This window comes from Mesoplodon bidens, assembly GCF_964165515.1.
Source record: "Mesoplodon bidens genome assembly, chromosome: 15".
In the NCBI taxonomy this organism is placed as follows: Eukaryota; Metazoa; Chordata; class Mammalia; order Artiodactyla; family Ziphiidae; genus Mesoplodon; species Mesoplodon bidens.
Genome location: NC_138171.1, coordinates 21985112 through 22006406, shown reverse-complemented (window position 1 = coordinate 22006406; position 21295 = coordinate 21985112). Strand labels below are relative to the sequence as shown.

The 21295-nt window shown below is 45.8% G+C and overlaps 1 protein-coding gene across 1 annotated transcript in view; it reads left to right on the top strand.

Moving 5' to 3' along the window:
• Window positions 1–21295, top strand: part of CTNNBL1 (catenin beta like 1) — a 161543-nt gene that overhangs the window by 136483 nt on the left and 3765 nt on the right. Inside the window, exons 14-15 of the mRNA XM_081257772.1 lie at window positions 13242–13379; window positions 13609–13681. Coding sequence (XP_081113898.1) covers window positions 13242–13379; window positions 13609–13681 — 211 coding nt within the window. The remainder of the gene's footprint in view (window positions 1–13241; window positions 13380–13608; window positions 13682–21295) is intronic.

Sequence of the window (21295 nt, the reverse complement as noted above, 5' to 3'; positions counted from 1 at the left end):
TTTGAGCCTCACTGGTGGGAGAGCCTGCTTCAGCACCCCTCCCATCTGTGTTGGGGCAGGCCAGCCATGAGGCAGAGCTGTGTACACTGGGAATTACACTAGCATCCTCCCTCAAGTTGTGCCTCAGGCCAGGGTGAGAGACTAGAGCTTAGGGGAAACAGTGACCTTGTTGTCTGTGCCCTTCTAGACACCATGGGGAAGCCACCCATTCCCTTTCACAAACTATACCTTCATTTATGAATACCAGTAGATAGGTAACCATATGTATCATTCTTGTGCTCTCTAAACCTAGTAAGTCTTCAGATGTTTGTTGATTGATTGAATTGATTGACTGGGACTTTCTTCTTTAATGTGGTGATACTATTACAGGGTAAATGGCAGAGACTCTGACTTCTGAGGCTGGACTTCAGATACCAGCATGTTCCACACACAGTCCTTTCATTCCACACACCTCACCCCCTTTATTTTATTCTTTGATTAAACTTTCCTCTTCCCTCTTTTCTTCCATTCACAGTAACTTGTACATGGTCCACACTTGTGATTGTTAAAGTGCCAAACTATATATTCTTCATCTTTGACTGAATGATAATTAGAAACAAATCGAACTTTCCCTAGACTTTTTTTTTTTTAAGATGTTTGAACACTAAGACCTTGAGTTCTTTTAAATTTTATTTATTTATTTATTTATGGCTGTGTTGGGTCTTCGTTTCTGTGCGAGGGCTTTCTCTAGTTGTGGCAAGTGGGGGCCACTCCTCATCGCGGTGCGCGGGCCTCTCACTATTGCAGCCTCTCCCGTTGCAGAGCACAGGCTCCAGACGCACAGGCTCAGCAATTGTGGCTCACGGGGCCAGCCGCTCCGCGGCATGCGGGATCTTCCCAGACCAGGGCTCGAACCCGTGTGTCCTGCATTGGCAGGCGGACTCTCAACCACTGCACCACCAGGGAAGCCCCTTCCCTAGACTTCTGTAGGGAAACAGCCATGGGATAATTAGAACTCCTGCTCTGACGGAATTCCCCAAGTTATCTGCTGAAGGAGATTTTCAGGGCTGGTTGAAGGAGCACCTGGGAGTCCGAGGACTAGCTTTTAAGTGCAGGCACCCACCTCAAAATCACTGCCTCGCCACACCTTGTCACTGCGCCTTGTGTAGCCCCAGATTCTTAGCCATAACGTGGCATCAGCAAAGGAGGTCTCTCAAATCCCCTCCAACTTAACGTTTTCCCTCAGATTCAGGTGAGCATACTTCGGTAACTGCCATTTTTTGAAAATGAAATGGGTTAAAAGCACAATGAGAGGTTGATCAGCGACTTCTTCATGGAGTGCCAGCAGCAGCCTAGTAGAAAGGTGTGCATGAGGTAGGGGGTCAGATAAGCCTGGATTTGAATTTCAGCTCTGCTGCTTCCTAGCTCTGAGACCTCGGACAAATGAGTTGACCTCTCCGAGCTGTGATTTTCTCATCTGTAAAATGGCCATAACACTTCCCTTTCAGTGCTATCATGAAGACTAAGCATAAACTATGTATTTACTTTGCTCAATAAGTAAAAGCTACTGCTGTTGTTAGATTTTCCTAGCTTCCTTTGGAATTCCCATATAACTTTTAAGTATGCCAGGCAGTCCTTTTCCTAAGATCATCCTCCTTACCAGATAACCCAGAAGGAGTTGTCCTAGCAGACCAGGACATTGGCACCATCAGATGCTTCATCTGAGGCGAACCTGGAATAGACTTTGGTTTTTGTTTTTGTTTTTTTTTGCGGGGGAGGGTGTTGTTTTCTTTTGTTTTGTTTTTTGAGAGAGACCAGAGTAAGCTGTTGGGCATCAGGGAGCAGGAATCTAAGGGGGAAAAAAAAAAAAAAAAGGTCACGAAGAACCTAGGGGTAAGACGGGAATAAAGACACAGACCTACTAGAGAATGGACTTGAGGATATGGGGAGGGGGAAGGGTAAGCTGTGACAAAGTGAGAGAGTGGCATGGACATATATACACTACCAAACGTAAAATAGGTAGCTAGTGGGAAGCAGCCACATAGCACAGGGAGATCAGCTCGGTGCTTTGTGACCGCCTGGAGGGGTGGGATAGGGAGGGTGGGAGGGAGGGAGACACAAGAGGGAAGAGATATAGGAACATATGTATATGTATAGCTGATTCACTTTGTTATAAAGCAGAAACTAACACACCATTGTAAAGCAATTATACTCCAATAAAGATGTTTAAAAAAAAAAAAGAAAAAAAAGAAACTTGGGCTGCTTCCCACAAGATTATCTATTATCAACATTGAAGAGGGTGTGAAATTGATTAGCACTGACGGAGAGTAATGGCTGCAGCCAACTCTCGCCAGCGTTCACGGTGCTTCTGTGTGCCACAGGCGCAGGGCCCTGCCATTCCCTGACAAACACCTGTCTCCTTGATGCCAAGGCTGTTTTGCTGGGCACTGGCAAACATTCCAAGGCTATTAGTGCTCAGCAGCCTCAGTGTTGCTGGAAGAGTCGCGGCGGGGAGGTGGGGGGGGACATGTTTGTGAGCAGCACTGTCTGCCAGCACTCAGGCTCATCCTGCCAGATGAAGCCGCCTCACAGGTATGAAGTGACCTGGAACAAACCACCTCTTTTCGTCTCTCCTTCATGCAGCCTACTCTCTTAAGTCTCTCTTAAACGATTTGTTGCCTCACCCCACCCTGTTAAACTTGAATGTCCTACACCTACTGGGAATTCAGCAAATATTTGTTGACCTGAATTGAATACTTCTTTCTCAGGCATTTGATAACATTGACTGTCATATCCATAATGAATAAATATCTCATATACTCTGCCAAGTCTGCAACAAAAAAACACCTTAAATAACAGGGTCAGGTATTGACCAAGAGAAGGGGGATCAAGTATTGACATTTTTAGTGTCTCGGAGCCACCATCTTCCCTGCAAACTTCAGATTCCCATGGGCACGGTGCAAGTGTCCATGGTTTGCAGTTGACCAAGATTCACTGAAAAGAATCCAGTCAGTTGGCAGATGTTTCTCAGGCACCTACTCTGTGCAAGGCACTAAGCTAGGCACTGGCTGGGGGTGAGCACAGGTGGAAGTGTCAAAAGAAGAATGGGCCCCAGGGGTACTGCTGCCGCTGCTGAGGGCTGGAAGAATCCAAGGAGCAGGAGGGAAGCCATCTGCACCTCGAGTCAACCCTAACAGTTTTGTGGATGAGGCAGAATTCAAGGTGAACCTTAAAAGGAGGAGACATATAAGGCATTTCCAGACTAGAGAGGAACAGGGGCAAAGGAGGGGCAGTGGGAAGCCAAGTTAAGTTTTGGGGCGAGTGATAAGTTATATTCCAGGGCAGAAGGTGTGAGGGGGGAGCATGGGCCTTAGAGCCAGGCTTCTTCTGGTTCTCCAACTGCGGACAAATAGCCTAACTTCCCCAGCTTTATTTTCTTCCTTTCTGGTGTTTTGTTTTTAAGGTATACGTCCCAACCTGTGGGTCTGTGAGGAATTACATATTTAGGAATTTGGTGACACAGCTATATATAACACACGTGAAAGCTGCTTCCACAGGTCCTGGGCTGTAGAGGTGGCCAGAGAACCTTTAGTTTTCTTTTCTCTGTGAGCACTGTTTCTACCACCACCTCTCTGCACACATGATTTTCTTCCTTCCCTAATACTGCAAGATTTTGTGTGATCTGAGTCCCCTCTACTTCTCCCACTTCCTCTCCTGCTGCTGTACGTTAACTTCCAGCTGTATAGCCTTTACATTTGCTTCTCCCCTTGTCCTGCCTCTTCTCACGCTGGTGCCTCCTTCTACTTTCAGGTCTCAGCCTAAATGTCACCCCCTCAGAGAGCTTTTCAGTGACACCCATATGTAAAGTAGTGTCCCCATGCCAGTGCTTCTTCGTAACCTGTAATTATTTTATATGTTTGTTTACTCTCTGTCTGTGCGACTCTAATCTCTTGTTCATCATATTCTTAGGACCTACATAGTGATAACATGCAGTAAATGAAGGACAACTACTCATGAGATAAAATTAATATTTGTCCATGGGTATTAAGGAAGATAGAGGGTCCTGAGTTTTCTACATTACATCTAAACTCTCATTTTAACCCTAATTTTTGTTTTCTCTGAATAGCCCCATCATCAAAAAAATATTTTTTACAACTGTGTAAATTCTGTGGCATACCTGTAGCTATAGTAAACACAGAAAGATACTCCTATTTAGAAGAGTCTACAGGACAAACTGATAATTGTATACATACTCAGTTCAAATCACATTAGCTACAGTAATCTGTAACTAGGAAAGACTTTCACGTCTTGGGCAGTTGCCCAATGCTTTAGCGTTATATTCAGTGTCCATGCGACTTCAGCGCCACAGTGTATCTGAACATACCCTTGGGCTTCCTGGTTAACCTTTTAAAGGGCATGTAATTCTTAAGACTCTTCTAGTGAGCAGCAGTTCTCTGTGATCTATAAATACCCAGGGTGCTTGTCTCAGCAGATTTCACCTGACTCCCCGAGCAAGAAGAAGCCCAGAAAATGCCAAGGTCCCTGTTGTTGGGAAGATATCCTGACTTCTCATGGGTTCCTTCTGGCTTCTGTTGGTTAAATGTACAGAAATGCCAGGCTTCTGAGTGTCAGAAGTAAGACATAATTATATAGATACTGGCAGGGATTTTAAAAGAAGGAGGAGAGCCTTGAAGAAAGGTTTTCCTTTTTTGAGTTCCTAGGAAAATTATTCTCAGCAGGTTTATTCAATAAAGTGTTCTCGCCACATACTTTGCACCATGATGACTTACAAATTGCATGCTAATTTTGCCACAGTTGAATCATCCCAGGCTTTATCCTGGAAAGAGAAAGAGGGACTCCTTGTAATGAAACAGTATCCACAGGCCGTGATGTCTGAAACAGACTTAGACTATTTCCTTAGCATTTGAAACTCATTTAAGGATTTGTACAAAGGGGGCAAAGCGCAGGAACGAATGAGTGGGATTGGTGATCGTAAAGCACTGGTAAGTGTGTAGACAGTGGAAGTGTGAGACTGCCGTCAAGTCTTCTGCTAACTGCTGGAAGCTCCTGGGCAAACCTAAAAGAAATGGAGTCCTGCTGAGAGTTCCTCTCAGCTGTTCTTGAAACAGTGGTTCCCAAACTTGTCAGTCTATGAACTTGGCAGAACACAGCTTACAGTCAGTAGAAGCCAGAGGTGGTGGGGCAGGGGATGCTATGGTGCTTTTCCCTGTCCTGCTTGCCTCTTTCCTAGATGCAGATTTAGCCATATGCCCCTTCACCCGCTCTCTCCTGCCTCCCTGCCCGCGCCCTTCCTGATCACAGTCATCCTTCCTACCATCGGAGAAGTTGGGGGGCCTGAGTTCTGGCCCCCCGCCTCTGACTCTTACCTTGCAGTGTAGCCTTGAGCACTCTGTTTTGCTTTTCTCATCCTCTCTGTCCTCTCTCAGGGGGGTCCACAGTCTCTCCCAACTTCACAGAAGCCCTGGTTCTCTCAAGGCTGGCTTATATGTTGTGAAAATTCAGATGAATAGTCTAGTTGTCTAGTTGTTTGTTTATTTTTAGTGAATTTAGAAATCCTACCTGTGATGGAGGCATCATGGTACCATAGAAGGAACATGAACCCAGGGATCATACAGCCAAAGGTTAAATCCCAGCTCTGCCACACATAATTCTGTTCTTTGGGGAAATGCCTTGCCCTGTGTGTATATGTATATTCGTTTTCATGATAGTTTTATTAGAGGGTCATTTTGAAGATTAATGAGGTTGTTTGTAAAAACCTGGCACATGCTCATGTGTTAAGGCTGGCCTAACACATAGTTTTCCCTTTGTTGGGCAAACTCTGGCCTGATATCCTTGGATTCTTATTAGAGCTGCTATCAGTTGGCTGTATATTCTCAAAAAAAAAAAAAAAAATCCCTTTTACTAATTCTCCAGCCTCTGTTTCCCCTGCTGAAAGTGACCTGCAGTCCTAGGATCCTTCTCTAACAGTCTGCCCTATTTCAGAAGCTCTTGGAGGAAGATTCTGTTTTGCTGTTGCTTGTGCCTCCCCCAACTCCACATACCTATCTCTCCCTTTGCTTTGGAAGAAAAAAGGAAACTGGCCTTTTCTCAATGGTGGGGCAGTTCCTGCCCATGACTACAGACAGTAACTGTGACCCCCAATGGGTTTCTGAGTCATGTCCTCTCTTATTAAGAAAAGAGGGATTCGGCGAGGGGCAGCTCGCTGCCTGTCAGGGGCAGATTAGGAGTAGCATCCACACGCCCATTTGGAGGCTTGCGACTTGCCTGTGGAGAGCGATAGAGACACCTGGAAAGGTAGTGATTTGGTAGTGCTCCCAAAGACAGATTAACGTTTAAAGTGAGGATGTGGCTGGAGGAGGGTTAGAACACACACACACAGCCCTGCAGAAATGGCACCTTGATGCCACACGTACCACCTCCTTGTGTGTCTTAGGAGACGAAGCCGTTTATTTTAGCAGCCCCCAAACAGGCTTATGCTGCTGTGAATTGCAATCTGTTCTACTTAATGAGCTATTCACTGAATTACCATCTAAGTTTTTTTATTCTAGCCCTCTCTTATGGAATGAACAAAATAAAACCTTCCAGAGTGTCTTTTTTTTTTTTTTTTTTTTGGTTTAGCTCTCCCAAGTTGCGTGTGGAATTTGCTGGTCTAGCTATAGATTCCCACCCCCCTCTTTTTTTTTTTTTTTTAAGTTTCTTCAATTTATAAGGAAAAGACAGGCAAAGGAGCCAGATGACCTTACATTTAATGCTGCTGGTTTGCAGTAGTTCCCAGATATAGCATAAAGAACTCATATGCTCATATGCTAATACCAGAAAAGGTCTATAAAACAAAGACTTTCCTTCTTTGAACCATGGAAGTGCTCACAGGCTTGGAGCCAGACTTGTGTGTGTTTTTATCCTGTCTCCAGCACTTAACTCAGCTCTGAGCCTGTGACCTTTGGAGAGTTCCTCAACTCTTCTAAGCCTCAGTTTCTCATTTGAAAGTGAAAATAGTAATGATTCTTACCTCTTGGGGTTTAAGGAAAAATGAGAAGTCCATGAAAGTGCTTATTAGCACAGTGCCTGGCAGACAGTAAGGACTCAGGAAATTGTGCTGTTATTATTCCATTTTTGCTGCCCATCCCTTGTCAGAGTGAAAGGACTAACAGAAAAAGGTTTTGGACTAGGAAATCATGTTCCAGTCAAGTCTCTAACCGAAACTCAGTGACAGTCATTTGACATCTATCTCAATATTTCCATCTGTGCAATCTGAAAATGGTGTTTGCTGTACATATCCAACACTGGGCATATACAACAAGTGAGGTTAATGCAGATCCACTGCTTTGAAACGTAAAAAATGCTGTATGTGGATGTTGAGTTGTCATTGCTTCACAGGGAAGACGGTCACCTTCACTCTTCTCAAAGGTGAGAGTTGAATGAATTAATTTGTGGAAGCCATCCTTTAAATCTTAACTCTCCTGTCATATTTCAAATACAATTCAATGTATATATAGATTTTCACTTTGAAATTTTGTAAAGTACGGTATCTTTACAATACTTAAGGAGGTTACTGATTTTTTGGAATTTCTCTGTAATCTCTATTAATCATATTCCCATTTTAAGAGCACTTGATTTGCCTGCCCAAATTGTTTTAAAATAGCCTGTCTAATATAATAGCAGATCCAGGGGTTGTCTCTTTCTTATAGGGAAGTTTAATTTATCGATGAGAGGACGAGCTAATTGTCCTGTTGAGGTGACTGTTTGTGTCTTCTACTTGAGGCATGTCTCCCAGTGGCTCTTCTGACTGTCTAGGAGCACTGTCAGTCAGCAGCCCCCGTCTGTCCATTTACCCATATGCAGGCAGAAACTCACTGCATCTGGTTATGAAGGTGCTTCAGTCCTAGATTTGCCACAGGTTATCAAAGCTAAAAGGAACCTTCAGGAAGGCCAGATCAGGGAAGACAGAGCTCAGCCCCCCTACACTCCCCAACCTGTGATTGGTGTAAACAGTGCTGACTGATTTCAGTGTTCTTCCCCTACTAAGCTCCAACTTGGCTGCACAACGCTTTTCCAATATGGTAATCTGCAGCCATGACAGTGAATTAGAGTTGGCACTCAGGAACCCTATTTCCCTTCCCTGATCCAGCTTAGGCTTCTAATTTCCAAGCAAAGAAGCCAAGGCCAAGAAAAATTAAATGACTTGCCTACGGACATTAGTAAGTTAGTATTAGAGTTGGGATCTGATCCCATTTGCTTAGTTCTTTAAGATGTCTGGGTCTTCCTCAGGCACAGAAATCCAAAGAACCATATCACGTCCTTACCTCAAGATCAAATTTTTATCTAATGTCTTGGAAATGGAGAAAAAGAGCCAAAAATGCATTAATCCATTTATAAGACGTTGACTCTGTTCACACATTGTAAGACGGGTGGATAATAAAGGTGACATACCATCCTACTTCTTTCTACAACAGACCAGAACTTGAGAAGCCTAAAAGAACTGTACCCAAACTTCCTTATTTTCCATCAGAATAATACATAATCACCCTGCTTTTTTTAATTTCCCTTTAAACATGGAGTACACATTTGTACTCAGCTTCCGTGAATCCACTCAGCAGTAAATATTCCATGCCACAGAGTTGTAACAGGCGAGATTAGGGACTATCCTGACAGCAGTCACCTTCTCTGTGTGCTGGTTTCTATGATGCTTCTAAATCTGTCAGGGCAAAACTTTGTCTTAGAAGCCAGTCTGTGTTTCATCTTTGTGCCTGTTCAGTGCGGTGATGGTGATGCCTCTCTTGGAGATGAACTGTAATCGTATCTCAGATCTACATTGGAAAATTTCACTTTCAAATCATGTGGCCTTATGTCTAAAAGTAGAATGTTGAATTGAACGTTGTTAGAGTCTTGAAGTTCTGAGGAAAGAGGAAAAAATAGGATTTGTCAGTGCTCTCCTGGGTCCATCCTTTCCACATGACAGTATTTAGAGAAATTGGAAGGTACATTATGTCTGGTTAAAAGAAGATCAGATTGTGGGTAAGAGTGTGAAAAAGAAGAAATCACCAGGGGCACTTCTGACGTCATTGGAGAAATTTAATTTTGCTAAACTCTATTTCTTAAGCCTTTCTGTTATTTAGTATCTTCCTTTGTTCTCCAAACAGCTCTAAAACGTATACCTACACAACCGTGGTAGTATGAAAAGAGCACATTCTTGGATTTGAATCCTAGTTCTCCTACCCACTAGCCTTAGGCAGCTTGCTCTGCCTGAGTCAGTTTCCTCAGCTGAAATGGGGGTAACAATCCCTACCGCGTAATATTTGTGAGAAGTAAAGGAATCAGTATAGGAAAAGCACTTGGCACTATAATAAGCCCCCAGTAAACATTAGCTGCTCCTCCAAGGTGGGTAGGTGGTGGTAGCAATGGCTATTATTCAGACTGCCTCACACAACGCCTGGTATGTAGTAATCAATCAAAAGCTATGATCTGCCGGTAGCTAGGATCTAATAAGCAAAGGAACACTCCCTTCTTTCTCTTCTTTCTGTCTGTTAATGACGGTGATATTCCACTCTTGTTCCCTTCCACCCTAGCCGAGTTGACCCATGCTATTGTTCCCTCTGTTTAGAGTGTTCTTTCCAGATTGTCAAATTCCTTCAGAATCCAGCTCAAATGTTACATTTCCCTTGAACTCTCCTGACTCCTCAAAACAAACTTAGTCTGTCCTTCTTCTGGAGTCCCATGGCACTCAGTACAGTTTGAGAGGTCCTTCATAATAGCCGTTACTGCATTTAAAAAAGAAGTTTGTTCATATTTGTTAACCTCATTAGACTTTAATCTCCTTGCTTATGTAGACTGTCTTATTCCTTGATTATGTAGACTGTCTTATTTATCTTTGCTGCCCCTGGTACATCATGTAATACCTGGCCCATAGTTAGGTGTTCAGGAAGTCTTTACCAGGTAGATGAATGAATATGTTTCTCTCCAAGTTCCCATGTTTGGAAACCTCTAAGGGTTTGGTCTCTGTCCTCTCCTCTCTTCTGCTCCCCTCCCCTCCCCTCCTCTCTTCCCCACCTGATATACTTCTCACCTAGGCTGATACTGTGGCCTCCGAGCTGTACACCCTGCCTGCCTCTCAACAGTTTAAGCCGATGTGTCCGTCATAGAGGTGTTGGCACATTCTCATTCACTTTCCTGCACAGTGTAGTCTGCAGCTCACCATATCTCACTTCTCTGGCCAGCATTCAAGCTTCCCACCAGCTAGCCCTCCAAGGCACTGTCCCTCGCCATTTCCTAATGTTTCCCCTCCTACCCCATCCACAGAAGTCTTAGCACACACAGCTCATTAATACAGCTGAACTTCTACCTGCATTTTTCCAATCCTGTTTCACAAATGCTTTTCAAGAGTTTGCTGTGCAAAAAAGTACCATGCAAGGTACTTTCTAGGTACAAAGATGATTTAAAACTTTACACCTCTTGCTTTCAAGGAACCTACACAGGAAAGAGGCACACATCTGAATAACTATTGCAGGACAGGGCATGGGAGGTGCCATAAAAGTACAAATCCAAAACTTGGGGGGTTTGAGGATTGAAAAATCATAGCAAGTTGGAAAGCATTGAGAAGTTTTTAAAGATCGCAGGAGAAGTTTTGTAAGGAGTATCACGTTTTAGACTTTAAATACATTATGATAGAGATTGGGGGTTGGGGGGAGTACCAACATTACAAGCAAAAGTGAAGGGGCCAGAAAAAGGAGGGCAGGCCTGTTTGTGCTGTGTGTATGGGTCGGGGGCTAGTGAGCAGAAAGTATGAACTGCATAAGGCATTTTGCGTAAGGCTTCGGACCACAGGAAGGCCTTCATTCTTAAGGCATTCATTCTGCTATGTCTGCCAGTGAGGAGCCTTGAAACCTTATCTAAAAATCACTTCTTCCCAATGCCCTAGCATCTTAACCAGCCCTGATTAGCACCCACCACTTGCAATGACTTTAAATTTGTGGGCGCACTGTATCCCTTTACTTTTTGGTCATTTTTTGTGTTACTGTGACCTTCCCGGATAGACAGTCAGCTTCTTGGTGACTAAGACCAGGGCATCCCCTTACCTCCATTTTCATTCCTTTTCTGCCTTAACTCAATGCTTAGAAAGGTGTTCTTGCCACTAGGCACTTAGCAGGGTCCAGATCTGAACGCTGTGCTTCATGTTATTCATTTCCACCTCAGAGGTGAATCAGACAGGCTTCCTGTCCCCGGGGAGTCCATATTCTAGTAACTGGTGATTATGAGCAACTAACTTAACCTCTGCGTGCCTTGGATTCTAATTTGTACAGTGGGATTAATAATCCCTTCCCTGCTCTCTTTAAATTTGGTAATAAGGACCGTATACATAATAACACTTTAAACTCTGCAGCATTATAGAAATGTGAAGTATTAGCAGCAAATGCTTTCTGCATGAGTGAAAGTCAAGAGTAATCTTCCTTCCTGGGCCCCCAGCTGCTGAACACTTAGGAGTTCTGGAGCAGGAAGTTATGATTATGAGCAAATGAGAAACTAAAGAGGCCCTTCTACTTTTAAACTCCTTGGACATCAGTCCAGTGCTCCATGACTACCTCATGAACGTTAGCACTATTACCAGATTACCAAGGAGTTTGCTACTAAACGAAGCTATGAATTAGTGGTGGTGATTTACTGGGCAGTGCGAGGCCTGGCAAATCTAGAACCCTCTTTTGCCTCTCAGACAGAGACCTTTGGGAGTGAGATGAAAAGTAGCCTTGTGTAGCTGCAGGCTGGCCCCCTGGGCAAATAAAGAAGCATGTTATCTGCGTCTAAATAGTCTCTGCAGGATGCTGGTTGGAGATTGATGACCACAGTGGTAAGTCCTTCGAGTTTGGGAGAGTGGAAAGCAGGGTCCCAAGGGCTTCTGTCAGTGACAGGAGCCTGAGTTGTCAGAGGGAACCGTGGCCATAAAACCACTGACGGAATTAAGAAATGGATTGTTGTCATCAAAAGCATGTATTCAAGCACCTGTCTTCTTAGACCAATCGCTAGTCGTGTAGAATGAGTCCCTCCTCCAGTTCTGACTCCTGAGAGCTGACAGCCTGATGTCTTTTTCCTTTCATTCACTGCATGGATGTTTACTGAGCAGACAAAATTCAGTCCCCACTTTCACAGAGCTCACAGTTCACCCTCATGAAATAAAGGGAGTTATAGAAACAGGGAGCTGATGATAACTGAAATCAGTGTGAATATGACGTGCCAGAAGAGGTCGTGTCATGGAGTGACCTGCAAGGGTGCTGTCGGGAATTTTGGAAAGGAGGAGTTTTTAGCTTTAAGTAATCAGGGAAGGCTCTGTAGGAGAGGTGGCTTAAAAATAGCGTTGGCTTGAGAGGTACCCCAGAATCCCTAGGAAGGAAGGCCCTAAAGTCCCTGAGTTGGGAAGAAGAGCCCTCTTGGCAGAGGTGGTGATAATCCACTGGATGAGGGACTTTGGAGGTGGAGGGGAATGAAAATATTCTACAATGATTGTGATGGTGGTTACACAACTCTGACTATACTAATTGTATGGTATGTCAATTGTATCTCAGTAAAGCTGTCTTTGTTTTTGTTTTTTTCTAAAGAATCTACTAGAGAGGAATAGATATGGGGACAGCAAGTCTGATAGGTCTGGGGTTACAAAAGTTTAGGAAAGAGACTCCCATCACTCATTAGGACTTTGGCCTTGAGGGAGTATTGAACTTGTGGAATGAAATGGATAGATGGGCAGCATTTTGCGTCTAACAAAATGTAAGCCAAAAGGGACACATAGATTGGGTACCTGTGCCATCACCAGGGTACCAAGACAGAATCGTAGAGAAAGCAGACCTCTCTTCCCTAGGTTAACTTGATCTGGAAGGGAAAGAGAGTTAAGTATATCTGTAGAGAGGTTATTTATGGAGGCTGGAACGAAAGAGTAAAGAATGAGTAGAAGCAGATGAATAGATTTGTGTCCCCATCAGCTTATTTTTTCAGGTTGAATATGTTGATGGGATCATTTTGGCCCTGAGTCACTGTGTAGGAAAAATGGACTTTAATCTTGACTCCCTGGGCCAACAAGAGAACATAAGATACTTTAGAATAATGGGAGAAGCAGGAGGCAAATCGAGGCAGAGTGGTTTTCTTCTGTTGTTGTAGTGGTAATTACTACTCTTCTGTGTATTAGGGGTGGACTAGAAACCTATTCTTTCCTTCTTCACTCACTGTGTGGCTTTTATTCCCAAACGTTCATTCATTTCTAGGACATGGTCCGGCGTGGAGAAATCATAGACAATGACATTGAGGATGAGTTCTACCTCCGGCGCCTGGACGCAGGCCTTTTTGTTCTCCAGCACATCTGCTACATCATGGCAGAGATCTGCAATGCCAATGTGCCCCAGGTAGGAGGGGGCTGCCCCTGGATGGGCCCTTCCTTCCCTGCCTCCTTGCTTGCCACCTGCTTAGGTAGAATGGAGTGAATCACACTCTCCTTGAATTCCTTCACTCTACGTGGGCCCTCTCTTTTAGGGATGGGGGTGAGGTGAATACTTTCAATACGACGTATTCTGATGTCTGCCAGGGCAAATGATGCTTTTTCTTTCTCTTTCCACTCTTCCCCTTCCTTATTAGATTCGCCAGAGGGTTCACCAAATCCTAAATATGCGCGGAAGCTCCATCAAAATTGTCAGGCACATCATCAAGGGTGAGTTGCACATTGCTTGTGTCTGGGGCTCCAGGGAATTAGACGATGCTTTCTGTCTCTGTCAATATCCCTGGAATTTGGTGCATAGCATTCTCTGCACTAAAGGCTTAAGTGTGTTGTCCAGTTCAGTGTGTGTCCAGGTCATCTTGTCAGAACACCGAAGACTACCCTAGGTATTCTCTGCCTCTGACCCTCTAGTTCCAGAATTTTAAAAACACATAACAAACAAGAAGCACTAGGTGTTGGAAATATAAAAACAAAACAAAAAAACACCAAACAAGAAACAAACAAAAAAATCCAGTTCCAAACTGCATGTAATGGAAGGAAATTGCTTTCTTAGGGAAAAAAAACAAGGAAGTAACAAGAACTACCTGGAATTAAGGCAGAAGGAAGTGAATCTGAGGCAGTGTGGTGTAGTAGAAAAAGCGTGCCTGCTTTCCAGTGCTAGCTCTGCCTTCCCCCAGCTGTGTGAGCGTGATCTAGAAGACATTTTGCAAAAGTTCACAAGATACTTACATGATAGCATCCAGTGTAGTGCCCGGCACACAGAAGGTGCTTGGGCGAATTTCCTTCACCTACCCCAACGGGTCTCTCCAATGCTGTTGTATCTTTGGCTGGGCCTGACTCAGCTGGAGTGGCTCCCAAGGGGCCTCCAGTCGGTGAGCATGCTCTCAATCAACTCTGTGGTGCAGTTCCACCCTCCGGCCGCTTAGCACAGACTAACACACATGGCGGCTAGAAGCCTGTATTGGCCTTTACAGTACTGATAATGCCAGAGTTCAGAGAGAGAGTCGTGATGGACGTAACTTCAGGCACGTCATCTCTCTCTCTCTCTCTGACCCTTGTCCTGCCCACTTCTAAGATGAGAGATTAGGCTAGATTTACTCAGAGGGTTTGCCTGTAAGTGGCTTATAACTCCTGTTACATGTGGGAGATGAAATGTGGAGATAAATGATACATATAATAAAGTGAGGAGAAGTTAAGAGCCATGGGTTCTGGGATCTGGCTCCTGAAACAGAATCCTGGCTCTGCTGTTTACTGTGATACCTTGGGCAAGGTATCCAATTGCTCTGGGACCTCATAGATTAGGTAAAAGGATTAAATGAGATGATATATGGAAAATATCTCAAGTTAGTAAGTTCTTAGCAAATGTTAGCTATTATGAGTATTATGAACTATTATGATGATGATTATCATTAGCAGCATTATAAGTGAGGCATGGCTAAAACCCCATGGGAAGCCTTGTGGGAATAGTAACACTGACCTGGGCCTTAGACATTCCAAAACAAAGGAACAGCGTGAGTGAAAACATAGGACTGGAAATCACATGATCGGCACAGCCCTCCCAGGAGGGTGGGGATGGTAAATCCGTTGTGCCCATTTTGTAGATGGAGCCTTCAAGGCATTGGAATTTATTGTCTTCTCCCTCAGAAAGAGGAAGGAGGGAACTTGTTCATGAGCCTAGCCTAGCATCTTCCACAGTGGCATCATGGGTGCTCCCTCTTTCTCAGTGTCACATTCACATGAGTTACTGCTCAGAGTGTCATGCCACCCCCTCCCTAAGGCGCAGCTGTGGTGATTTGCAACCCCAGCCTTTAAATGGCATTTACTTTCAAGGCCCACATGTTCAGTTAGAACTTTTTATGACTCGCAGCTCTACTCTCCTGCACTTAGGCTTCTCCCTGCACCTCCACTCCTGTGATCAAAACAGTGATCTGAGAAAGGAGAAGTGTTTTTAACAGGTGCTGACACGTAGTAGGTGGATGCTTTTCTTTCAGAGATCCTAACACATATACCTGAGGTTATTCAGGATTTTCAGCTGCTGTGAGCCAGCCTCTGTCTCCCTCAGATCCCAGTTTATTCCCCAAGTGCCTGTTTAAGCACTGGGCGCATACTGGGTGCTGAATAGACATTTGTTGATTATCTGGGCAGGTGAGCCCGTGAGCAGCCTGCACAGATGCTGCGTTCATTCCCAGCACTCTTGTTCCTCTCCCCTGTTGCTTTCTTTTCCCGCTCTGTCCAGACTCCCAGATCCATCCTTCCAGACCCAGGTCCAGCCCTTCAGCTCTCTCGCCATCACCCTTCACAGCCAGTCCATTAGTAAAGCTGCCATGTCTGCCTCCAGTCTCCATCCTGAGTCAATCCACTTCTCTCCATGTGTTATTTCCCATCATAGCACCCAGTTTATTTCCTTCCTAGCCCTTATCACAGTCTGTAATTATTTTTATTTATGTCTTTGTTTCCTTGGTTTGTGTGTCTCATACATTAAAATGTAAGCTCCGTGACGTAGGCACATTGGCTCGTTCTCTGTGTCTCCTCAGCACCTAGAGCAATGCCAAGCACATAATGGACACCCGGTGAATATTTTAAACATTGTTGAATTAAACCCTACCCTTATGTGAATTTAAATGGGCAAATGTTTACTGAGACTCTCCTCAGGACTCGGCACAGTGCTAATACTGTGCTACTAAGGTGTCACACAGCACCTGCCCTCATGGAGCTTATAGTCTTCTGGGGAACACAGATGTAGAAATCAAGCTAAGTGAAATACACACTCCAACAACTACTCAGCTGGCATTGCTGGGTGCCAAGCTCTGTATCCAGTACTAGAGATACAAGGAAGAATAAATAAGCAAGATCCCTGTCCTTGAGGGTTCATGGTCTAGCTGGGAGAGATACTCGAAACTGTGACGTGCTTGGTGCTGCGTTAAAGTTGTGAACAGCGTTAAGGGAGTGATAAGGGGGCAGCAATGGAGGCACAGGCCATACCAGGGAATCCCAGGGGAGCAGAGGCTCCTCCCAGGACTGGGAATGGTGTCCCAGAGGGACAGGCACGTCCCAGGCAGAAGGAGCAGAGGTCCAGCACAGGACATCAGTGGCCTTCATACAGACTCTGCCACGTCAGTGGAGGCCAAGCAGGGGTAAGGGAGGCTGGAGCATTGGGTGGGGTTGGGAGTATTGCTGGGCAAGTCTCTCGAGTTCTGTTGGGTACACGGTGAATTTGGGTTACGGGTAGCGCCTGCATCCCTTTGTTGGCCAGCAGAGAGTAGACATTCTCATTAGGGCGGGAGAGGTGCTTGTTTGGACTATTTGAAGTCAGTAGTATGGAGGTGATATTTAAAGCCAGGAAATTAGATGTCATTGCCCAGGTCAAAGAAGTCCTCACAGGATGCTGACCACTGAAAACAAACAAAAGAAAGAGTTCTCTCCAGATGGAAGGTTAAGGTTATAATAAAGGGCTCGCGCTGGCCCCAGGAAGCCCACCTGCCTGCGGTGCTGGGCGGTGGAGCTGTGCCACAGGCTGCCTCTCAGCAGCCCCTGAAAGTGGTGCAGTGAGCAAGCTCCGGGCAGTGCTGAGGTTGAAAAGGGGCGAGGCTACCGCAGGGCTGGGTAGGGGTGGTGTCTGGGCTCTGCTCAGGCCCACCTCTTAAAAACCTTCAAGCCCTCCCCCTCCTGCCCCCACCCTCCATTCCATCACAATGCACGAGAAAACAAAGCCTCACAAAGAAAGCCAGCTCATCAGTCTGTGCTCTTTGATTTTAATTTTGTTTTTCAGTTTGGGTTGCTTCCTTTTTTTTTTTTTTTTTTAACGTGCTAATTAGATGCAAGCTTTATTCTTTGATTTTATGTCCTATATATTTCCTAAGTTTTGCTGGCAGGATGACAGCTGATGTATCCCTTGAGGTCTCAGGAAAATGCTGATGAGGCAAGCCCAGCAGGGGACTCTTCCCGTTATATTTCAGTCCCCTTTCTCAGGATCTTCCTCCCTCCTTTTCTGTTGGGGGTGCCAAGAGAGCTGGGAAAAATTGATGGCTCATTAAAGTCCCTTGGTTTGCAGACTGCTTACTCAGTGCTCCCAAAGTCCAGCTTTCCCTGAACTGGCAACAGCTCTGGCCTGAGGCCTCTGGTGCCCACCTAGGGGACGGTGGTCTCTGTGCCAGAGAAGGACCATGCGCTCTGAAAGGGCAGTGACAGTCGTCCCTGGCTTTTACCTTCTGGTGCCTGGCCCACGCCTGGCGCAGAGAAGGGGCTCAGCTAATGCTTATTGAGGGTACTGCTGAGGTGGTGCTTCAGGCTTCTTTGTGCTGTTCCAGAAATCCAGGACCACAGTAGGTAGAGTGGTCTCTCCCGAGCACGTCCTCTGTGCCAGGCTTTTAATGTATGTTCTCTGGTTCTCACGACGGTCCTAAAAGCAGGATTACAGTCTCCATTTCACAGATGAGGTAACCAAGACTTGTGGTTAAGGTTAAGGGATGTTACCCAAGTCACTATTAATGCTGGAAACTGGATCCAGACTCAGTCGGTCTTGCATCTGGCAGAAAGGAGAGCTCTAACTGTACCAATTGGCTGATACACTCCTACTGCATTTAAGAAAGAAAATTCAGGGCATGCACCTTTACAGAGTACCCACTGGCATCACAGGGCACTAGGTGGGCTCCTTAGATGAGTGAGACACTTAGGAGGCCCTGTCCCCAGGGCGATTCAGTGCCATCACATGTGAAATAAATAAGCGCAACACAAAGCAGATTGAAGTCAGTGCTAAGATATGGAGGGAGACTCAAGAAAGCACAGTTAATTCTGCTGGAGATTATAAAGGAGCTTGCAGATCCAGAGAGGCTGCACAGAGGAGGAGGTGCTTGGGGTTTTTTTTTTTAATTGTGCTAAAATATGCATAGGAGTTACCATTTTAACCATTGCAGCTATCACCACCCCCTGTCCATAGAAGTTATTTTCATCTTGCAAAACTGAAACTCTGTACCCATGAAACACTTACTCCCCATTCCCTCCTCCCCCAGCCCCTGGCAACCTCCCTTGTATATTCCGTTCCTGGGAGGTTGATGACTGTAAGTAAGGAGATGGCTTCCTGAAGCCTGTGAAGGACCTCCATATGCAGATGCAGGTGTGCACTGAGTGGTCCTCTCCTTGGATATGGAGTAGGCGCTGTGACCTGGGAATACTTCTTCATATAAATACTTGTGCCAGGGGTTAGCATGGAAGCCTCTGGTGAGTCTCCTGGATGTTTTAGTCACTGGTGAAAGTTGTTGGAAGATCAGGTGGTGCTGGGCTGTTTGGCAGAGGAAAGCTTAGAGGATTACTGACTCAAAACTCTGTCACTGGTGGCAAAAAGACTGAGCCAAAGACTTCAGAATGCTTTCAGAGATTGGCTCCCGGCCCTTTGATTTGCTTGTGTTCTTTATGGCTTGAAGTCTTCTCTCAGAAGCTCATAAACATGTATTTCCATATTGATTTCAGCTCTTGGTTGAAAGCTGCAGAAGCTGATAGGGTTTCTCTTCCGGTGACACGTTGATGTGTGAGACTTGCACCAGGCCATTGCTGCTATGGCCTCTAGGGTTGAGAGGCAGGAAAGGACCCCGGAGGGACTGTTTAACCTTAGGCAGCTACTTGCCCTCTCCCTAAACCACAGTGTCTATAAGATGAGGGTAATCTGCCTCAAAAGGTTGCTGTGGGAATTAGATGAGGTGCTGCAGGTAAAGTGCCTACATGTTGGCACGTAATAAGTGCCTGATAATGGTAGCTACCGTTACCGTTGTGATTCGCATCCCAGCTCACGCAGGAATAAGCAGAGCTGAGAGGCACAGACCAGCAAGAATTCTGGCTCTCTGTAACTTGGGGTAAGTTAGTAGATAACCGGTTTGAGCCTTCCTTTACTCCTCTGTAAGAAACAAACCGAAAGTGAATACTGCCCCAAGGAAGGCTGAGGTTGAGATGCAGGTGGGGGCCTGGGACAGACTACTTGCTCAGTAAATGCAGGTTCCTTCCTTCCCTTCCTTGGCCTAATCCTTTCACCGGTGCTGGCAGGAAAGCCCACGGACCAGCACCCAGGCCATACTCCTCAGGGCCTGGTGGGGGTGGAAGGGGTAGGTGGTGCTTTTTCAAGCAGCTGAAAGGTCTGTGGGAAAATGGTCTATAGGGATGTGACCCTGTTAGCGCCGTAAGCAAAGGGTAAGTTTCCTTCTCCTCCTCCTTTAAGTAGGTTTCATTTTAATCAGATCCCTGATGAAGCTTCTATCCCCAGTTGCAGCCCCAGCACATCCTCCTCCTAGAGAAGTAACATTAGTCCCCCCACACTCATCCTTGTCGTTAAGGACTCTCTGTTAGACCTCAAGGATTTTCCTTTCCCAGTTTCTATTTTGTGATTATTTCTGTCTTCAAGGGTTTTCAGTGTAAAAATATTGGTGTTCCTCTTCTCCCCACTCACCCTTCCTCCTGCACTTTTTCAAGGGTGAGTGTTTAAGGCTTAAGGTCCAGGGACCTGAACCAGGCTTGTGAGCGCTGGTCCCAGTCTCTGTCCTCAAAGACAGTCCTTCCCCATCTGCCAGCCCGGGTGTCCCTCCCTCTTCCTCTTACCAAAAACAGAACAGCTTGTATTCCATGTCTGCATAATAAACCTGCTGTCTAAAGTTTGCTTTAATATTTATGCGTTCAGCACTGCTGCCTGTTTTTGACCTCCATCAAAGCCTTTATTGTAAGAGCATTTGAAAACGCTGGGGAAGTCGAGAAGGGAGTCTATGTGTACACCGTCTTTCTCACTCTCCAGCCCGACTCACGCTCTTCCTGTCTCCCCTCTCCCTCTCCCCCACCCTGAAGTCCTCCCTTCATCTAGCGTCTCTCTTTTTCCTGCATTCTCTCCCTTTCTTACACACACACACACACACACACACACGCGCGCGTGCGCACAGAGCAAAGAGGACTCTTTCCCAAGACCTCTGGGAGGAATCTGTTCAATATTTATAAACTGCTGCAGCAGCTTTAATAACCAGAGGTAGCTGGCACCACCAAGGTTTGCTCCAAATAGGATTCTACTCTGGAAACAAAGAGTTAGTTGGGGTAAGGGGCAGAGGGTGAGAGGTGAGGTGCACGGTTGGTACCAGCTGCCACGGCCAGTGGGAGAGCACTCGGGGCCTGTCAGGCCCGGTGGGCCTGGCCCTGTGGCTGGCTCGCTGCGGGACCCTGGCCGGTCACCTGTCCATCCAGTTGCAGTACATTTCTGAGAGGCCTGCCAGCCCTGACACTCAGTGACCTGGCATGAGGGAGCATGGCCCCAGCAGCCCACTCCACATCTGTTCTGGCTGCTGAGGCCCCTTTACTCCAGGACATTCCCTCCAGAGCCTTACCTTTTTTTTTTTTTTTTTTAAACATCTTCATTGGAGTATAACTGCTTTACAATGGTGTGTTAGTTTCTGCTTTATAACAAAGTGAATCAGCTATACATATACATGTATCCGCATATCTCCTCCCTCTTGCGTCTCCCTCTCACCCTCCCTATCCCACCCCTCTAGGTGGTCACAAAGCACTGAAGAGCCTTACCTTTTTTTTTTTTTTGCGGTACGCGGGCCTCTCACTGTTGCGGCCTCTCCCGTTGCGGAGCACAGGCTCCAGACGCTCAGGCTCAGCGGCCATGGCTCACGGGCCTAGCTGCTCCGCGGCATGTGGGATCTTCCCGGACCGGGGCACGAACCCGTGTCCCCTGCATCGACAGGCGGACTCTCAACCACTGTGCCACCAGGGAAGCCCTGAGCCTTACCTTTTATGAGGACGTTGTAGCCAGATGCCCTGCCACGGCTGGGCTGCTTTGGAGATTTTTTTCCCCAA